This window comes from Perognathus longimembris, chromosome 3 (genome assembly GCF_023159225.1).
Source record: "Perognathus longimembris pacificus isolate PPM17 chromosome 3, ASM2315922v1, whole genome shotgun sequence".
NCBI lineage: Eukaryota > Metazoa > Chordata > Mammalia > Rodentia > Heteromyidae > Perognathus > Perognathus longimembris.
The window spans coordinates 116646205-116660916 of NC_063163.1; the positions used below are offsets into that span (position 1 = coordinate 116646205).

Consider the following 14712-nt stretch of genomic DNA (forward strand, 5'->3'; position numbering starts at 1 on the left):
CCCCTCCCCCTCCCCCTTGGTGATCAGCTCCCCTCCCTCCCACTCCCTCCCCCTTGGTGATCAGCTCCCCCTTCCCCTCCCCCTTGGTGATCAGCGCCCCTCCCCCACCCCTCCCCCTTGGGGATCAGCTCCCCCTCCCTCCCCCCCCCCCTTGGTGATCAGCTCCCCTCCCCACCTCCCCTTGGTGATGGGAGCTCAGCTGGTGTTTGTGACAGTCCCCAATCCACCCGGGACGGGGGGGGGGAGGGGGGCGTCAGCCCTGCGATACCCAGAGGAGAGGGCGTAGGAGGGGGAAGTAATTGGAGGAGCGCTGTCATGAAAGAGCAAGGCGGGAGAGAGGGGGCCGACGTGACCCGCGCACAGTAGGCCTCACTGAGGGCTGATGTGCTGATCTCTCCCCAGCCGCAGCTCATGGAATCCTCTCGGCTGGGCAAGTCCTTCAGGAAACCCATCAGAGGCTCGCGTTTCGTGGGCTCAAGGCTGGTCTAGGCATCTGCAGTCCTTCGGAGCCACCCCCAACACGGCGGTCCCCTCTCCAGGTTCAGGGCTGACCCTTCTCCCATCCTCCTGGGTACTGGCCGGTCTTTCCGCCGCCTTCAGCCACCAGGATTGCTGAGTACTAAAGTCGCTGAGTGCTTTCTATGAGGGCCTGTGCTTTTCCAGGAAGTCCTTCTGATAGTCTCACTGAAATCTCCCTAGGAGTCTCACGGAGCTCTCTCGGTAAAAGGGGAAACGGGCCCCCCTTCCTTGTCCTCGGGAAGAGAGGGGACAGGTGTTCTGGGTCCCAGAGCTGGCCAAGCCCACCTTGTCAGGAGAAGGCAGCTTTCTCTCAGGGGCTCCTTTTGTTTCTGTCTCTGCTCCTTGTTAACAAGCGTCTGACAAGAGCCCAGGCCCTGTTTGGCAGCGTGAGATAAGCCGCCACAAAGGGGCATTGTTGGCCCGCGGGTGGGGCGCCGGGCCCGAGGGAGTGGGTACCAGCAGCTTTGCTCGGCTCGGCTGGGTGGCAGCCGCTGCAGGCTGCCCCTGGGGAAAGGCTTGGGGAGCGGGGTGTCTTCTGGCGCCTGCTCTGCTCCCCTTCTTGAAGAGCCAGGCCTCTGGGCTGGACACTGGATTCCCACCCACTTGGGCTTGCTGTCCGTTAATCAACGGTGGTGTCATTCTTCACGTTGCATGGCAGCGCCGGCCTGCATGCGGTGCTTCTGAGGAGGTGCCGGGGAGCCGGGTCCCCTAGGATCCTAGCAGCCCTCTGCCCCACGACAGAATCCACGGGAAGACGGCGTGTGGAAGTTGGATCCAGGGTCATGGAGAAGGGCAGGGCCTTGGAGACTTGAACTGCAGGCCTTCGTCCTGCAGGGTGGACTTGCCTGACCTTAACGTGTCCGGCTGTAAAATGGGGCCCATCATCCCCCTCCCCCCCCCCCCCCCCGCCCAGGTGAGGAGCGCCAGGGTGGGGGGGGACGTGTTCTCAAAGGAAGCAGGCACCACGCTTCCGCCTGCCTCTGGCCTGCCGCTTGCCTGTGAACGCTGGAAAAACGACAGTAATAATACAGGCTAACGCTCACTGAATGCGTCTTACGCGCCTGCGCCGTGGTTAACGTTCATGAAGCCGCCCTCCCTCACGGCCCTGGGGCGTGGGGTAGGAGGCCGAGCTGGGAGGAAGGGCTGGCCCTGGGCAAAAGTGTGAGGCCCTAGCTGAAAACAAACAAACAAACAAACAACCCCACACAAACAGAAAACCAAACCGACTGAAAGCCAAAGAAATCGTGGTTGCCTATGCAACACAAAGCTCTGAGTTCGAATCCAAGTAACTTCAACTGACCAAGGAGTTTAGAGATGAGACTTTGGGGGAGGAAGGGGGCCCTAGATAAGATGCCCCTTGATTCAGTACTGAAGCCTTGGGAGAGGAGACGAGACGCACGTACCTCTTCATGCCCCCCTCCACCCCTGTAACATCTTGTCTTGGAACCATGAGCTGAAATAAGCCCCCTTTCCTTGAGATGCCCCCGGCCTGCAGTATTCTGTTACGATCCATAGGAAATGGACCGGAACAGGGACCTGGACGCATAGCGGACACACGGGCCACCCCCGAAGAACATACGTGCTGCTGGGCTGGTGCAACCAGTTATTCCGCCCTCATTTTAGCTGGGGGAGCAGCTCCGGGCTTCCCTGACTTGGGGCATGGCTTGGGGGCGGGGGGCGCCACTCAGCTCTCTGCCCACCTGTAACTCCTTACCTACTGCTTGGAGCCCCTCAGCGTAACCCTGGCTCTCTGCGGTGGGTGGGAGTCCTGGCAGCTGCCTTTACCTTGTGACCACGTCAAGGCTCTGAGGAGAGAAGGGGCTGACGAGGCCCCTGGGGCCCACACTGGAACTGGGAATGGAAACAGCACCATGCATCCCGTGCACGGTGGGCTTGAGTTGCTATGGTGACGAGAGGACGTGGGGCTGGCTTGTGGGCACTGGTCCACAGGGAGACCTCTGGAGTCTGCACGGGCCCGAGGATCTCTCCAGCGATCAGAGACCCTTCTCCCAACCCACAGAAACAACAGGAAGACAGCGTTTGAGGGCATCCAGCCCTCGGGTCTGCGTTGGTTCTACAGAATGGGGCCCGCTGCTGAGCTCGGCCTAGATGTGCGGGTGAGGGAAAGTGACCCAAGTAAACCGAGTCCCAGGGAACGGGTGTGCAGGCTCCGTTCCTCTAGAGGGGGCGCTGGGGAACCCTTGTCTGAGAGCTGTCACTCCCCGCCCTGGGGTCGGGCCCTGCCAGCCGGCCTCCTAAGCGAACGGCTTGTTTTGCCCTCCCCCACCCCCAAGGGTGCCTGGGGCGCGGGGGAAATTTGCTAGCTCTTTGCTCCTCTGAGGAGGCTGCCTGCGGAGCCGGGCCGCCGGGTAAGAGGCTGTGTCCGCCCCTCTCCTTGCCTCTGTTTGATGAAGCAGGGGACAAGTGTTGCTCCTTACTCTATGAAGTCGAGAAATCAATAAGGCCAGTGGAGCCAGCTGGACGATGATCGCCGTGGAAATCATTACGGCGGCTCTCCCTCGTCCCTCCCACCCTCCTCCCTGAGCTGCAGAAAAGAACCCCTGGCCCGCCCTGTGCGACCCACTCCCCCCCGCCCCCCGCCCCCTCCCTCCCCCACCCCGCTGGAGTGGGGGCCTTGTAGGCACCTTCGGGGCAACAGGTGAGCTGGAAAGTGGTTATAACCTCAGGGGAGAAAGCAGACCCCATCCCTGACCCTCATCATTTATAGATCCGGGGAGGGGGGGGGGCGGAAATCCATGCCCTACCTTGATCGCATTAGGGGATCCCAGGGCCAAGGGAAGAGTGGAGGGTGGTTTGTGATGGCTGTTGTGGTTAGAGCAGACCTGCAGGCTGGGGTGTGTGGTGGGGGTGGGGAGGGGGACAGCTGGTCACTCCCAGGACCCCATTGCCAAGCGGGGGAAGGCCTGGGCCGAGCTGGGTGCCAGGGGCAAGAACGGCCACTCTGGGAGAGGCCGATGGGCCCAGCCCCCGGGGAGGAGACAGGGCCCAGCGCTACCACACAGGGAAACCTTGGGCCTGTTGCTTGACCTTCCTGTGCCTCAGTTGGCGTGCTCCTGGGGGCCGGCATGGGGGATTCGGGCAGGGGATTCCCTGGGTATCGAGAGGGTAGTTAGGAAAGGGGTTTGTGGGTCCTGGGTGGCCATTTCCCTGGGGAGGGGCAGGAGGGGTCCCCCTCCACCTCTCACAGGGCTAAGCTCACTCCACCTTATCCCCACCCGCCCCCCTACAAATTCTGTCCCCTCTCCCCCTCTTCCTGGAGCTGAAGGAGGATGCCCGCTGGCTGAGGACTCAGAATCTCCATTTAATCAGTCTGACATTTTGCTAAACAAACAGATCAAAACTCACACCAAACAAAGGGCCCTCGTGGGTTTAACTGGCCAGGGGGCTTTTATCTGTGGCTCAATCATTGGGCCTTTGGGGTGGTAGAGGAGAGACTAGAGGTGGTAGGTAATGAACTTGTCTAATGAGACAATGAGCAGGACAAGGGGCCAGCTCAGTCCTAGGAGACACTGCGGCCGGCGGGGCTCTCAAAACCCAGCCAGCCTCCGAGTGAGGTGCCTGGCCTTGCCCTTGACTCTTGCCGAAGACTTCTCTTTGAAGATGCTTTGCTTTCTCCTCATGTTACATGTGTCAGTTGGAGGAGGAATTGTCCCCTCCCCCCTTTGGTCTTCATCATCACCCTCATCTCTCTCTTTTAACTTTAGAAGGTAGATAAAAGGTGGTTTTGTGGACAGGCCTTTTTTCCTTCCGCGAGTTGCATTTATTTCCCACTAAGTTACGCCTCTGGTGGGAAGCCTGGCTTCTTTTTAGAGCTGGAAGGGACCTTGGGTAAGTGCACGAGTGGATTCTCGTTCAGATGAAGTCTTACGGTACAGATGAGGAAACTGAGACCCAGAGAAGGGAAGGGGTACCCAGCCAGTGGCTCCCAGGGCGGGACTGGCCCCCATTCTATAGATTCCCCTTCTGGACGCTTTTCCTCGCAGGCAGCAGGTGGGCAGAGCCGCACCAATGGTCAAGTTTGCCTGAGGAGGAGGCAGCGCTAGGTCTGCTTGGGTGCTTAGGAGCTCAGCCACATGGTGACTCTGGGGTCAGTGGGGCCTGAGGGACTGAGGGGCCGTCATCAAGGATAGCCAAGGACTTGGCCAATCACTCGCCAGCTCTAGTAAACCCGTAACTCCCTGGGCTTGGGATGGTTGAGCATCCACAGGCCTAGATAAGGCCTGTGGGGTAGGAAAAATCAGCCTATCGGTGGGGGTACCTTATTCCGTCGTCTGGGGACCCAGACAGGAAAGGAGGCAGCGCCAAGTGATTCCTTCCCTCTCGGGGAATGACACACGCGTCTCCTGCCCTTGGACACGGAGCGCCAGACTCCCTGGACTCCACCACGCACGCCAGCGGCGCCCCGGCTTCGGAAGACACACTAGTTATGTGGTTCTCTGGCAGAGAAGACTTGTGATATGATTCCCAGCCTTCGTAGTAACGTGAGCCAAGGTGCCTAGTAAATCATCTGCCATCTCTATCCATTCATCTATCCACCCAACTCTGTCTGTCTGTCTGTCTTCATCTATCTATCAATCTATCATCTATCTGTCTATCTATCATCTATCTACCTACCTACCTATCATCTCCTATCAATTCTACCTACTTATACATCTCCTATTGGTTCCACTCCTCTTGAGCACTCTAATCCAGGTCCCGAGTCGAGTTCTGCACCTCGGTCCCCCGCCAGTGCCCGGGGTTCCTGATCTGGAGCCTGGTGTCCAGAATCAGTTCCACCCGGGGCCCACACATGTCGCTCCCCAAGCCCGCGCCATCTCGTGTTCGGCCTCCCTGCCCGCCCCGCCCCCACTCCTTCCCCCACCACACCGGCCTTCGCCTGGGACCTCGCGCGCGCTCCTTCTGCATCCCGGGGTTGGCCGGATGGCACCCCCGCTATCTCGGGGTCCCCCGTCCCTCTCATCTGTCAAGCTCTACTTAGAGGCCCTGGCTTTGGTGGGGCTTTTCTTGATCGCCTTTGCTCACTCTCGGAGAAAGACCGATGACTTCATCCCCGACCCTTGGCTTGCAGCTCGTCAGGCATGCATCATTTCACGCCCGAGAGCTGGGTGTGTGTGTCTATTTCTTCTTCGTGATCTTCCAATTCCCTGAGAACAACAACTCTTGTCTTGCTCATCACCGGATTCTAGCCCCTTAAATGAACGATTACTAACACGTATCGGACGGCTGTGTCATGCCAACCGGCGGGTTGAAGGCTGTAGGTGTGCAGTCTCCTTTGCACCTTACCACGCCGCTCCTAGGCGTGCAGTGTGGGGAAGAGCACGATGAGCCTGTCCTGAGCCGGAAGCACCTTGCGTGTTGAACGCGCCGAGAGGCCAGCGTGGCCCGTGGCGTGGGAGGGGCGGACGGAAGGTGACACTGTGGCCGTGTCTAGGAAGGAACTCCCGATGACCGTGTTGGAGCTAAGCCACCCAGAACCCTTCCACGTGGGTTGTCCACGTTCGTTACCCTGTGACATGCTGGGGGCTGAGCTATTGGCCCGAGAAAGGATCGACCTTTGAAGTGAGAAGGGTCGTCTCCATGAATGGGCGTTGCTTGGCTGCGCCACTGTAAAGTTGAAAAGCCTGCGAGTTGGAGGCTGTATTAGAATCCCAAACTTGCGGAGGGGCATGGAGGGACTCCCAGCGCCTGTGGCCTCACGTTTTGAAGCCGTCTCAAGTGGCACGACTGGGGTTTGAACGCGGACCTGTGACCTGCCCCCAGTTATCTCTGGACGCCATTAGGTTCAGAGGAATAGACCCTCCTTGGCTGGACTCGGGAAGGTTCTCTGTAACGTCTGGCTGCCTCGGGCGTGGCTCCTTTCTTTCTTCTGCTTGGGGACAGTGGCAGGAAGGTTCGTGTGGCACGTGACCAGGTGGAGCTGTATCGGAGCCCCGTATTTCCTTGTGTGCGGGAGGTGCGTCGGGGCTGGGCATGGGTGACAGGCTGATGGGCCTGCCAGGCGAGCGGGGAAACGTGAGCCAAAGGTGCTTGGGAGAGAGCAGGTGTCACAGGGCCGTGCATGGTGGGGGGCCTTGTTGGGGAGAGAAGCAAAGGGAAATGAGAGACGCAGCTGAAATTAGGACAGGAGGGGAAGGAAGGAAGGGGAAGAGGGAGGGACTAGAGGAGAAGGGGGGAAAGGAGAAGAGAGCGGGAGGAGGAAGGAGCAGGAAAGGAGGGAGGGAGGGAGAGGAGAGAATGGGGCGGGGAGGGAGTCTGCTCTGACCCAGAAGGGCTGTAAGGGGACTCCCGGCATTCTGCAGGGCGGGGGTGTGTGTGTGCCGGGGTCCACACCCGTGTGTGTCCACGCGTGTGAGATCTCTGTACGCTCAAGCCCCGGGTTTATGACATGCCGTCTGTGGTCACACCCAGTACCTCCTCCGAGCTGCCTGGGTTTGAAGGAAAGAAAGCCACAGCACCCGGAACGGAGGTGACCTGTCTGGGCCCCGGGCCGTCATGGAGCAACTTGAGGACAGCCGGGCGCCTCCCGCAATCCCACTCCCAAATCGTGCTGTCCTCCGCCCCCCCTCCTCATCTCCATGGCGAAGGCCACGGGCACGAGGCGGGAGCCACGGTCGCGTGGCACACCTGTAACTTAAAAGTGGCAGAAGGAAGGAATCCCCGAGGGGACGGACGGGGCCACGGCTGGCAGGGGCCGCCCCTCCCTGCCTCTCGCCGGCAGGGCCCGCGGAGGGGTGTGCATCGATTGCCTGGTCTTGTTAAGGCCACGGCGCTGTGTGCTCCCTGGGGTGGGGATTCCGGCCGGGAGCTCCCCGAGCTTTTGGCTGGTTAGCTACACGGAGACTGCAGGGAGGCAAAGCGACTCATCCACATCGGCACCGATCTGGACTCGGAATCCAGTTTTCCTGCCCACCCCCCCCCCACCCCCGCCCCAGGTTTGATCTCCTATGTCGCGTACGGAATCTTCCTGTCTAAGCCACCGGCAGATTATACACAAGCAAGAGTAAATCACTTCAGGCACAGAAACAAGTCGATAGGAGCGTTCAGATCGAACCGCCAGCCCCACGGATCGAAGCGCGACGGATGCCACGTGACGTTTCTCAGCCCAGCAACCTGTGAGCATTGCAGCCCCAGCGGGGCGGGGGGCTGGAAGTCCTCTCCCAGGGGGACCACGGCCACCTCTGAGCAGCCGTCCTGCCCCCTTCCCTTCCTGGGTGGAAGAGCGGCATCCAGGAGGGCGGGCGGGGCGGCCGGGAGGTGTGTGGTGGTATGGGGGGGGTGGGACTCACTCTTGACGGTGAGGAACATGGCCTTGCTGATGTCGGTGCCCACGCCGTTGCTGGCCTGGCAGAGGTAGTAGCCGATGTCCTCTTCTAGGACGTGGCGGATCAGCAGGGAGCTGTTGGGCAGGATCTGGATGCGGCCGGTGAGGGGCACCGGGTGGTACTGCTGGGGGTTCCCGCTCCCTGGAAGGAGGCAGCGGTGAGAGGGGCCGGGGGGGGGAGGGGAGGACTGAGCACCGTGGGGGGTGGCCTCGCGCTGATCCCCCGCGTGTAGGGGGCTGGGCCCGGGAGCGAGGGGCAAGTGCCCTTGGTGGGGGGGGGCTGCTACGCCCCTTCCCCTCTCCGTCCCAAGTGTCGGGCCTGTAGTTCTAGGACGCGGGGCCTGGAGGATGTTGAGTAGTGCACCCCTGGGGATGAGGCGAGGCTCTGAGCCGCACCAGGACCCCGGAGGAGATGAGTATTGAGGGGCCTGGGTCCCCCGGGGCGGGCTGGGAACCGTGGCTGGATGCTCAGCTTTCGGGTGGAAGGGGGAGACCAGGTCTGTGAGGAAGGAGCCACGGGGAAACTTCTGAGTCAGGATGCTGAGGGTGACTCCGGGTGACTTACAGCCAGGGGTCCTCGAAGGTCAGAAGCCAGGGTTCCCCCAGGGCCTGGCATCGCACACAGAGAGCCCCCCTCCTCCCGCGCCCTCCCCCTCCCCCCGCTTCTCAGAGCCACCCCTTGGCCTGGGCTCACCCTTGGCGTGCTTCCACATGACCTTGGGAGGGGGGTAGCCATCCACCGAGCAGTTGAGCACCCCGGCTTTGCCGTAGATGCCGTCCTGGTTGTTGGGTTGCACCACGAATCGAGGAGGCACTGTCGAGAGAGGGGAGGGAGGGAGACACGGTGTCATCTGTGTCCCCCGGGCCTCCCTGGGTCGGGGGTCAGCTTCTGTCTAATGTCCTTCCACGGGGACCATCGCCACACCGGGAGCAGGCGGCTCTGACACCCAGAGGCCAGGAGTCCCGAGTCCCAACCCTGGCCGCACCCATCACTGACTGAGCAACCGACTCCTCCATTCTGGGACTCAGTTTCCCGCCTGGAAGACAAGAGGCTTAGACGGCTCCTTGTCATCGCCGTCGTCGTCTCTTTGCTCTTTTGGTGGCACTGGGGTTTGAACTCAAGGCCTCATACGTGCGAGGCTGACGTTTTAGCACTGAGCCCTACCTCCAGGTCTATGTCTTTGCTGGTTACTTGGGAGACACGGTCTTGCTTCCCGCCTGGTCTACACACGCCTGAGCTAGGATCCACTTACGTGGAGGCTGCTTGTCGTTGCTGAGAGCTCAGGCATGCGCCGCCATGCCCCGCTCTCCTCCGTGGAGATGGAGCGCCCTGGACTTGTCCGCCCGGGCTGGCCGGGAACCCTGCTCCTCCCAAGCTCAGCCTCCCGCGGAGCCTGGCGCGCCCGGTCCACGCTGCTGTGCCCACCTACGGGCTGTGAACCTCCTGACCTAGAGCTACAGGCACAAGCCGTCCGCATCCAACTGGACCTCCCCACCCTTAGGCGCCCACCTCCTGGGAGCCTGAGGTTCAAAGTGGAACTCCAGGTCCCGTTGGGGCGGTGTCCCCCCATTCCCCCCCACCCCCCCCCCCCCCGCCTCACCTCGCACGATGAGCTGGCGCTCCCTGCTCACGGTGGCTGCCGCGTTGCTGGCGATGCACGTGTAGTTGCCGTTGTGCTTGAGGGAGACGCTGGAGATCTGCAGGGAGCTCATGAACTCCTTACTCTCGATGGTCACGCCCGAGCCGGAGATGATCACCTGCCCGTCCTTCCTCCACGTGATGCGGATGGGCATGTCCCCCGAGGACACCACGCAGGGGATGTAGAGCAGCTGGCCGATGGAGGCGGGCGGGAACTCGAAGGGCTGGATCAGAGGGGGCACTGGGACGGCACAGGGAGGAGGACGCCGTCAGGCCCGGTCAGCTAGCCGCCTTACCCGGGGGGGGGCTCTGGGGCGGGCGTGGATGGAGCCCTCCCCCCCCCCCCCCCCCCCGTCGCCGGGCGCTGGGGCTTCGTGCTCCCAGCCACGCAGAATCTCTCGGGAGTGCCTGGCCGTCCTGTCTGGACCCCTTCTTCTTCTCTCTCGTTCATGGTCTTGACCTTCCAATGTGTCCTCGAACGCGGCCCCCTTGTCTCCCGACCCTCTGCTCAGCGGATGCCTACACGCCCCTCGTGAGGGTCTCCCAGCCTTCCGTGGCCCAGGACGGCTAGAGATGAGGTGTCCCGGTGGCAGCTGCCGGGCTTCCTCCCACTGGGCTCCCCTCCCCCGGGGTCCCCTCCCCCCCACCCCCGTCCCCTCCCTGGCTGTGTGGCCCGAGGGCAGGCTAGCAGCTCCACGCGCTGACGCGGGCCCCTGGCTCACAGGTGAGAAGCTGGGGGCTGGGCGCTGACCCTGTGCACAAGAGGGACCTGAAACCGTGCCTGTCGCCTCTCCAAGTGCAAGCTGCACGGAAAGCCCCCGCTGCCCGGATCACCCACCCCTGCTGTCTCCTAAGGGGGACCCCGTCCTCTTCGAGACAGCCGCTGGGTGGGTTAGCCCTCCCGGGCGGGCGGGCGTATGCGGCCTCGGCCCCCACGGCCCGCCTCTCCGTCCCTGCAGGGCCTGTCCGGAGCCAAGTGGCTGGGAGAGGAAACCTCCTTTCTCGGCGCTGGCTAGAGCATCAGCCATTATCTTTATGATAACTCAATTAGGCTGCAGCGACTCCCCCCAGCAAGTGGGGGGAGAAGAGAGTGAAGGAGACAGACAATTAGCTTAGCAAGGATGAGCACCCGGTAGATGAGATCTCCTTTCTACAGCCAAATAATTAAATTACAAGGCTGACCACAGTCCTCTGGCCTCTCCGGGCTTGCAGCCCACGCTTCCTTGGGAGCCTGGATTCTCTCCTCTAGGACTTCCACCCCCCCCCCCCCGCTCCCCATCAGGGCCTGTGGGGAGGGGGTGCTCCCTGCACCCACAGACTTCCAGAGCCCAGCGTGGGGGGTGCTGCCCCTGGGAGAGAGGCCAGGTGTAGACATAGAAAGCCCCTCCGGAGGGCGTGGCTTCAGTGGGAGAGCACCCGCCTAACCCGTGCCAGGCCTCGAGTTCTAACCAGTATTTCCCCAAACAGAAGGCGCCTGCTGGGTGTGGGCAGGAGCGAGGACCCGGAGAGCTGGACCCGGGGTGAGGCGGGGCGTGGACGGTGGGCCCGGGGGACGTGGGTGGGCGTGGACGGTGAGCCCGGGGGACGTGGGTGGGTGGGCGTGGACGGTGGGCCCGGGGGACGTGGGTGGGTGGGCGTGGATGGTGACCCCGGGGGACGTGGGTGGGCGGTGGACGGTGATCCCGGGGGACGTGGGTGGGTGGGTGTGCACGGTGACCCCGGGGGACGTGGGTGGGCGTGGACGGTGACCCCGGGGGACGTGGGTGGGTGGGCATGGACCGTGATCCCGGGGGACGTGGGTGGGTGGGTGTGCACGGTGACCCCGGGGGACGTGGGTGGGTGGGTGTGCACGGTGACCCCGGGGGACGTGGGTGGGGTGGGCGTGGACGGTGACCCCGGGGGACGTGGGTGGATGGGCGTGGACGGTGATCCCGGGGGACGTGGGTGGGTGGGCGTGGACGGTGACCCCGGGGGGACGTGGGTGGGCGTGGACAGTGACCCCGGGGGACGTGGGTGGGGTGGGCGTGGACGGTGACCCCGGGGGACGTGGGTGGGTGGGCGTGGACGGTGACCCCGGGGGGACGTGGGTGGGGTGGGTGTGGACGGTGACCCCGGGGGACGTGGGTGGGGTGGGCGTGGACGGTGACCCCGGGGCGGTGGGGGTGGAGGGAAGAACACCAGGCAGGGCGGGCGAGGCAGTTCCGGCAGGGGCAGACTCGCTTGCCGTGAGATGGGATTTGGTAACGGAACAAGTGACGAAAGCAGGTTAATTCGACCATTTATGAGGCGCGGGCTCTGCGAAGGCATGGCGCTCCACGTGGGTCGTGGGCCGGGAAAGCAGAAGCCTGCTGGGGTGACGGACGGAGCGGGGGGTGAGGGGGGGGAGGGGGGAGAGGGGGGACGGGGAGGGGGGGAGGAGGGGATCCCGGCCGGGGGGGTGTGAGGTGCTGCGGCGTGACCGGCCTGGAGGGCTGCTCCTCGGGTCTCAGGGACCACGGGGACTTGAACATGAACGCTCGAGGGAGGAGGCCGAGGCCGCGGCAGGGAGCCCGGCCACCCAGCGCTCTCCTTCCCTGCAGCGATGAGCAGAGGGCAGCACCCACCCCAGGCGTGAGACGCTCGGCGGGGGGAGGGGGACTGGCCTGGGGTCCCTAGGGTGCGGTGGTGGCGGGGGGGGGGGGGGGGGGGCGCGAGGGCACGGACGCTCTCCCTGCCCCCACAGCTGAGGCGGGGCTCTCAATGAAGAGCTGGGGTTGCAGAGGGGTGGGAAGGGGGAGGGAGGGGGAGAGTCGCAGGGAGCGGGAGCCTGTGCAGCCCGAGGCGGCGATGGAGGAGAAGACGCGGCACCCGCCACCGTAACGCTTTTATAGTCACTTGCTCGGGAGTGTCACGCAGTGCTGACCACCAAGCCCGGCCCGTAAACGCTTTATGGGGTTTCTCATCGCCTGTCTTTGAGGCCGAGCCGTTTTATTTACTGCCCCGGTGAGCAGGGCGTGCACGGTCGGGAGTCAGGACCTCACTGCGGCCTGCTTTCCTACTGGGGGGGGGGCGCCCGGGGCAAAGGGCCTTCTCCCTACCACCCCGCCTCTGCGGCCGGGCCTCCGTCTTCTCCTCTGCCGCGCGGAGAGGTGAGACTAGCCCCTCTCTGCGTGGGCTCTCCAACTCCCAGAACGCTCCTCTTCCAGGAACGCTCACAACTGCAGACTTTTTTTTTTTTTACCAGCATCCTCTCTTCTGGGGAAGAAGGCCTTTCCGACCACCATATTGAAATCTCCCTCGGAGGGCAGGGGGGCCCAGCTGTATCGGCAGAACCTACGTCGTGCCCGGGATGGAGTGGGGGTACAGGGTCACCGAACGGCTGAGCGGAGGCTCCCGGACGCCTTCACACCACCACCACCACCGTCAGCCACCGGGGCCCGTCTGTCTGTCTGTCCTCCCGCGTTTCTAAAGCAGGGACGGTGGCTGGCGTCAGCAGCTGGTGCCAGCCTTCCGTGGACAGCGCCCCCTGCCTCTGGATGCCAGTACCGCACCTTCCAAACGAGCAGGTATTTGGTTAGGCAGCTGGCTCTGGTTTAGGTTGATGGTCACCGGGAGCCCCGATCCACCGATTGGAGGTAGGACCCCCAGGCTCCTAGGACTATGGCAGGATCGAATAGGGCCCTCACTGAAGTTGTGTGTTGAATAAGTAGGGAGAAGTGTGTGTGTGTGTGTGTGTGTGTGTGTGTGTGTGTGTGTGTGTGTGTGTATGGGGGAGATGGGTGGGAGGGGTTAAGGATGTCTCTGTAGGGTGAGGTGTCCTCTCCTGCCTGCTCTCCATGGGGACCTGCCACTACCTCCCAAGTCAGCCCTCGCTGAGCACAGGCAGGAGGTGCCCCATGCCTTCATTTTGTCCGTCTCTTCACGGAACCAATGCCAATGGCCCCCGCCCCGGCCCCAGCCTCCCCTCCCTGGTGAAAACATTTAGCCCAGGTGCCCCGTTGTTTCCAGGCCACGTGGTTTTCATCTGCAGAGGCCCCTAAGTCTAGGTTGGGTCTGGATGCCCTCCTCTTAGCATCCTGCCAAGGATCTTTCTGGAAGTCTGGAGACAAGCTCTGCCGCCCGTCTAGTCTGGCTGAGCTGGGGAACCAGCGACGCCATGCCAAGCCCGGGCGGTGCTCGGAGCGTCCTTCGCCCGCTTTCCCCGCTGTTCCTTCCAGCCACAGCTGGCCTTTTGTGACTCGGGAATGTTACCTTGCAAGAGGGGGGAGTCACAGACGAAGCGGTTGTGCACGCGTGAGTGCTCACACACGTGTGTGAGTGTGTGTGTGCTTGAGGGTGAAGGGACTTGTGTGTTCCTCTGAGCACGAATTTGTGCGCCGTGTGTAGGTGCCCTGTGCCTGTGCGTGCACACGGGTCTGCACACGTGCGTGCACACACGGGCAGGTGTGTTCTGATCTTCCTCATGGTTTGGGAGATCCCCTGGAAGGAATGGAGCCCGCGGTCGCTTTCCAGATCACAGAGCCGCATAGATTTCCCCCTCCCCGCCCCCGCCGGGCCCACCCACCAGCCCTCGGCCTTCCCGACGACGTCCTGTCCCACCCCGGCCTCTACACGGGGGCAGCTCGTGCACAATGCCCAGCCCCTTCCTTCCTCCCTGGAGTCAGGGCCCCTTGCCATGCCCAGAGGGCGTCTCCTCCCCCCACCCCCGCCCCGCGCCCCGCGCAGTTCTTGGAAGAGCGCTGCCGCTAATCAAGCTGCGTGATCATAATCAGCTTTGATGGGTTCTTCTGCAAAAGTGCATTCTAATGAGGTGAGGGAGCGGGAGTCGACAGGAAGGCGGAAGGCGGGGACCAGGGGCCCTGACTTTTGAAGGGGTGGGGGCGGGGGGACGCCGGGCCTCTGGCCTTCCCGTGAAGGCGGGGGGCACAAGAGGAGGCAGGTGGCCTCTTCCCTTCTGGGGCTGGATTTCTAGGAGTTCGCAGGCAGGTCCTGATGGAGAAGGCAGGGCGGGGGAGGGGGGCGTGCATCTCTCTCTGTCTCTCACTCACTCTCCCCCCCCCCGCCCCCACCTCTGCCGGGAGACTTGTCCCCGCTCAGCGCTACCACGACAGGGCCCAGCGCGTCGTCCTCACGGAGACGATTCAATTCTTGAGGACGGGCTCGGCCCCTGAATGGGGCTGAATAATTGATGAGCAGAGCGGCTCTCGGGATGTTCCGAGTACTTTAAGGCCCG

General features: G+C 63.0%; 1 protein-coding gene across 1 annotated transcript in view; it reads right to left on the reverse strand.

Annotated features, from left to right (window-relative positions):
- Dscaml1 (DS cell adhesion molecule like 1) overlaps positions 1–14712 on the reverse strand; it is a 219192-nt gene that overhangs the window by 41466 nt on the left and 163014 nt on the right. Inside the window, 3 exon segments of the mRNA XM_048343911.1 lie at positions 7827–8003; positions 8556–8675; positions 9463–9741. Of these exon segments, the coding sequence (XP_048199868.1) occupies positions 7827–8003; positions 8556–8675; positions 9463–9741 (576 nt within the window).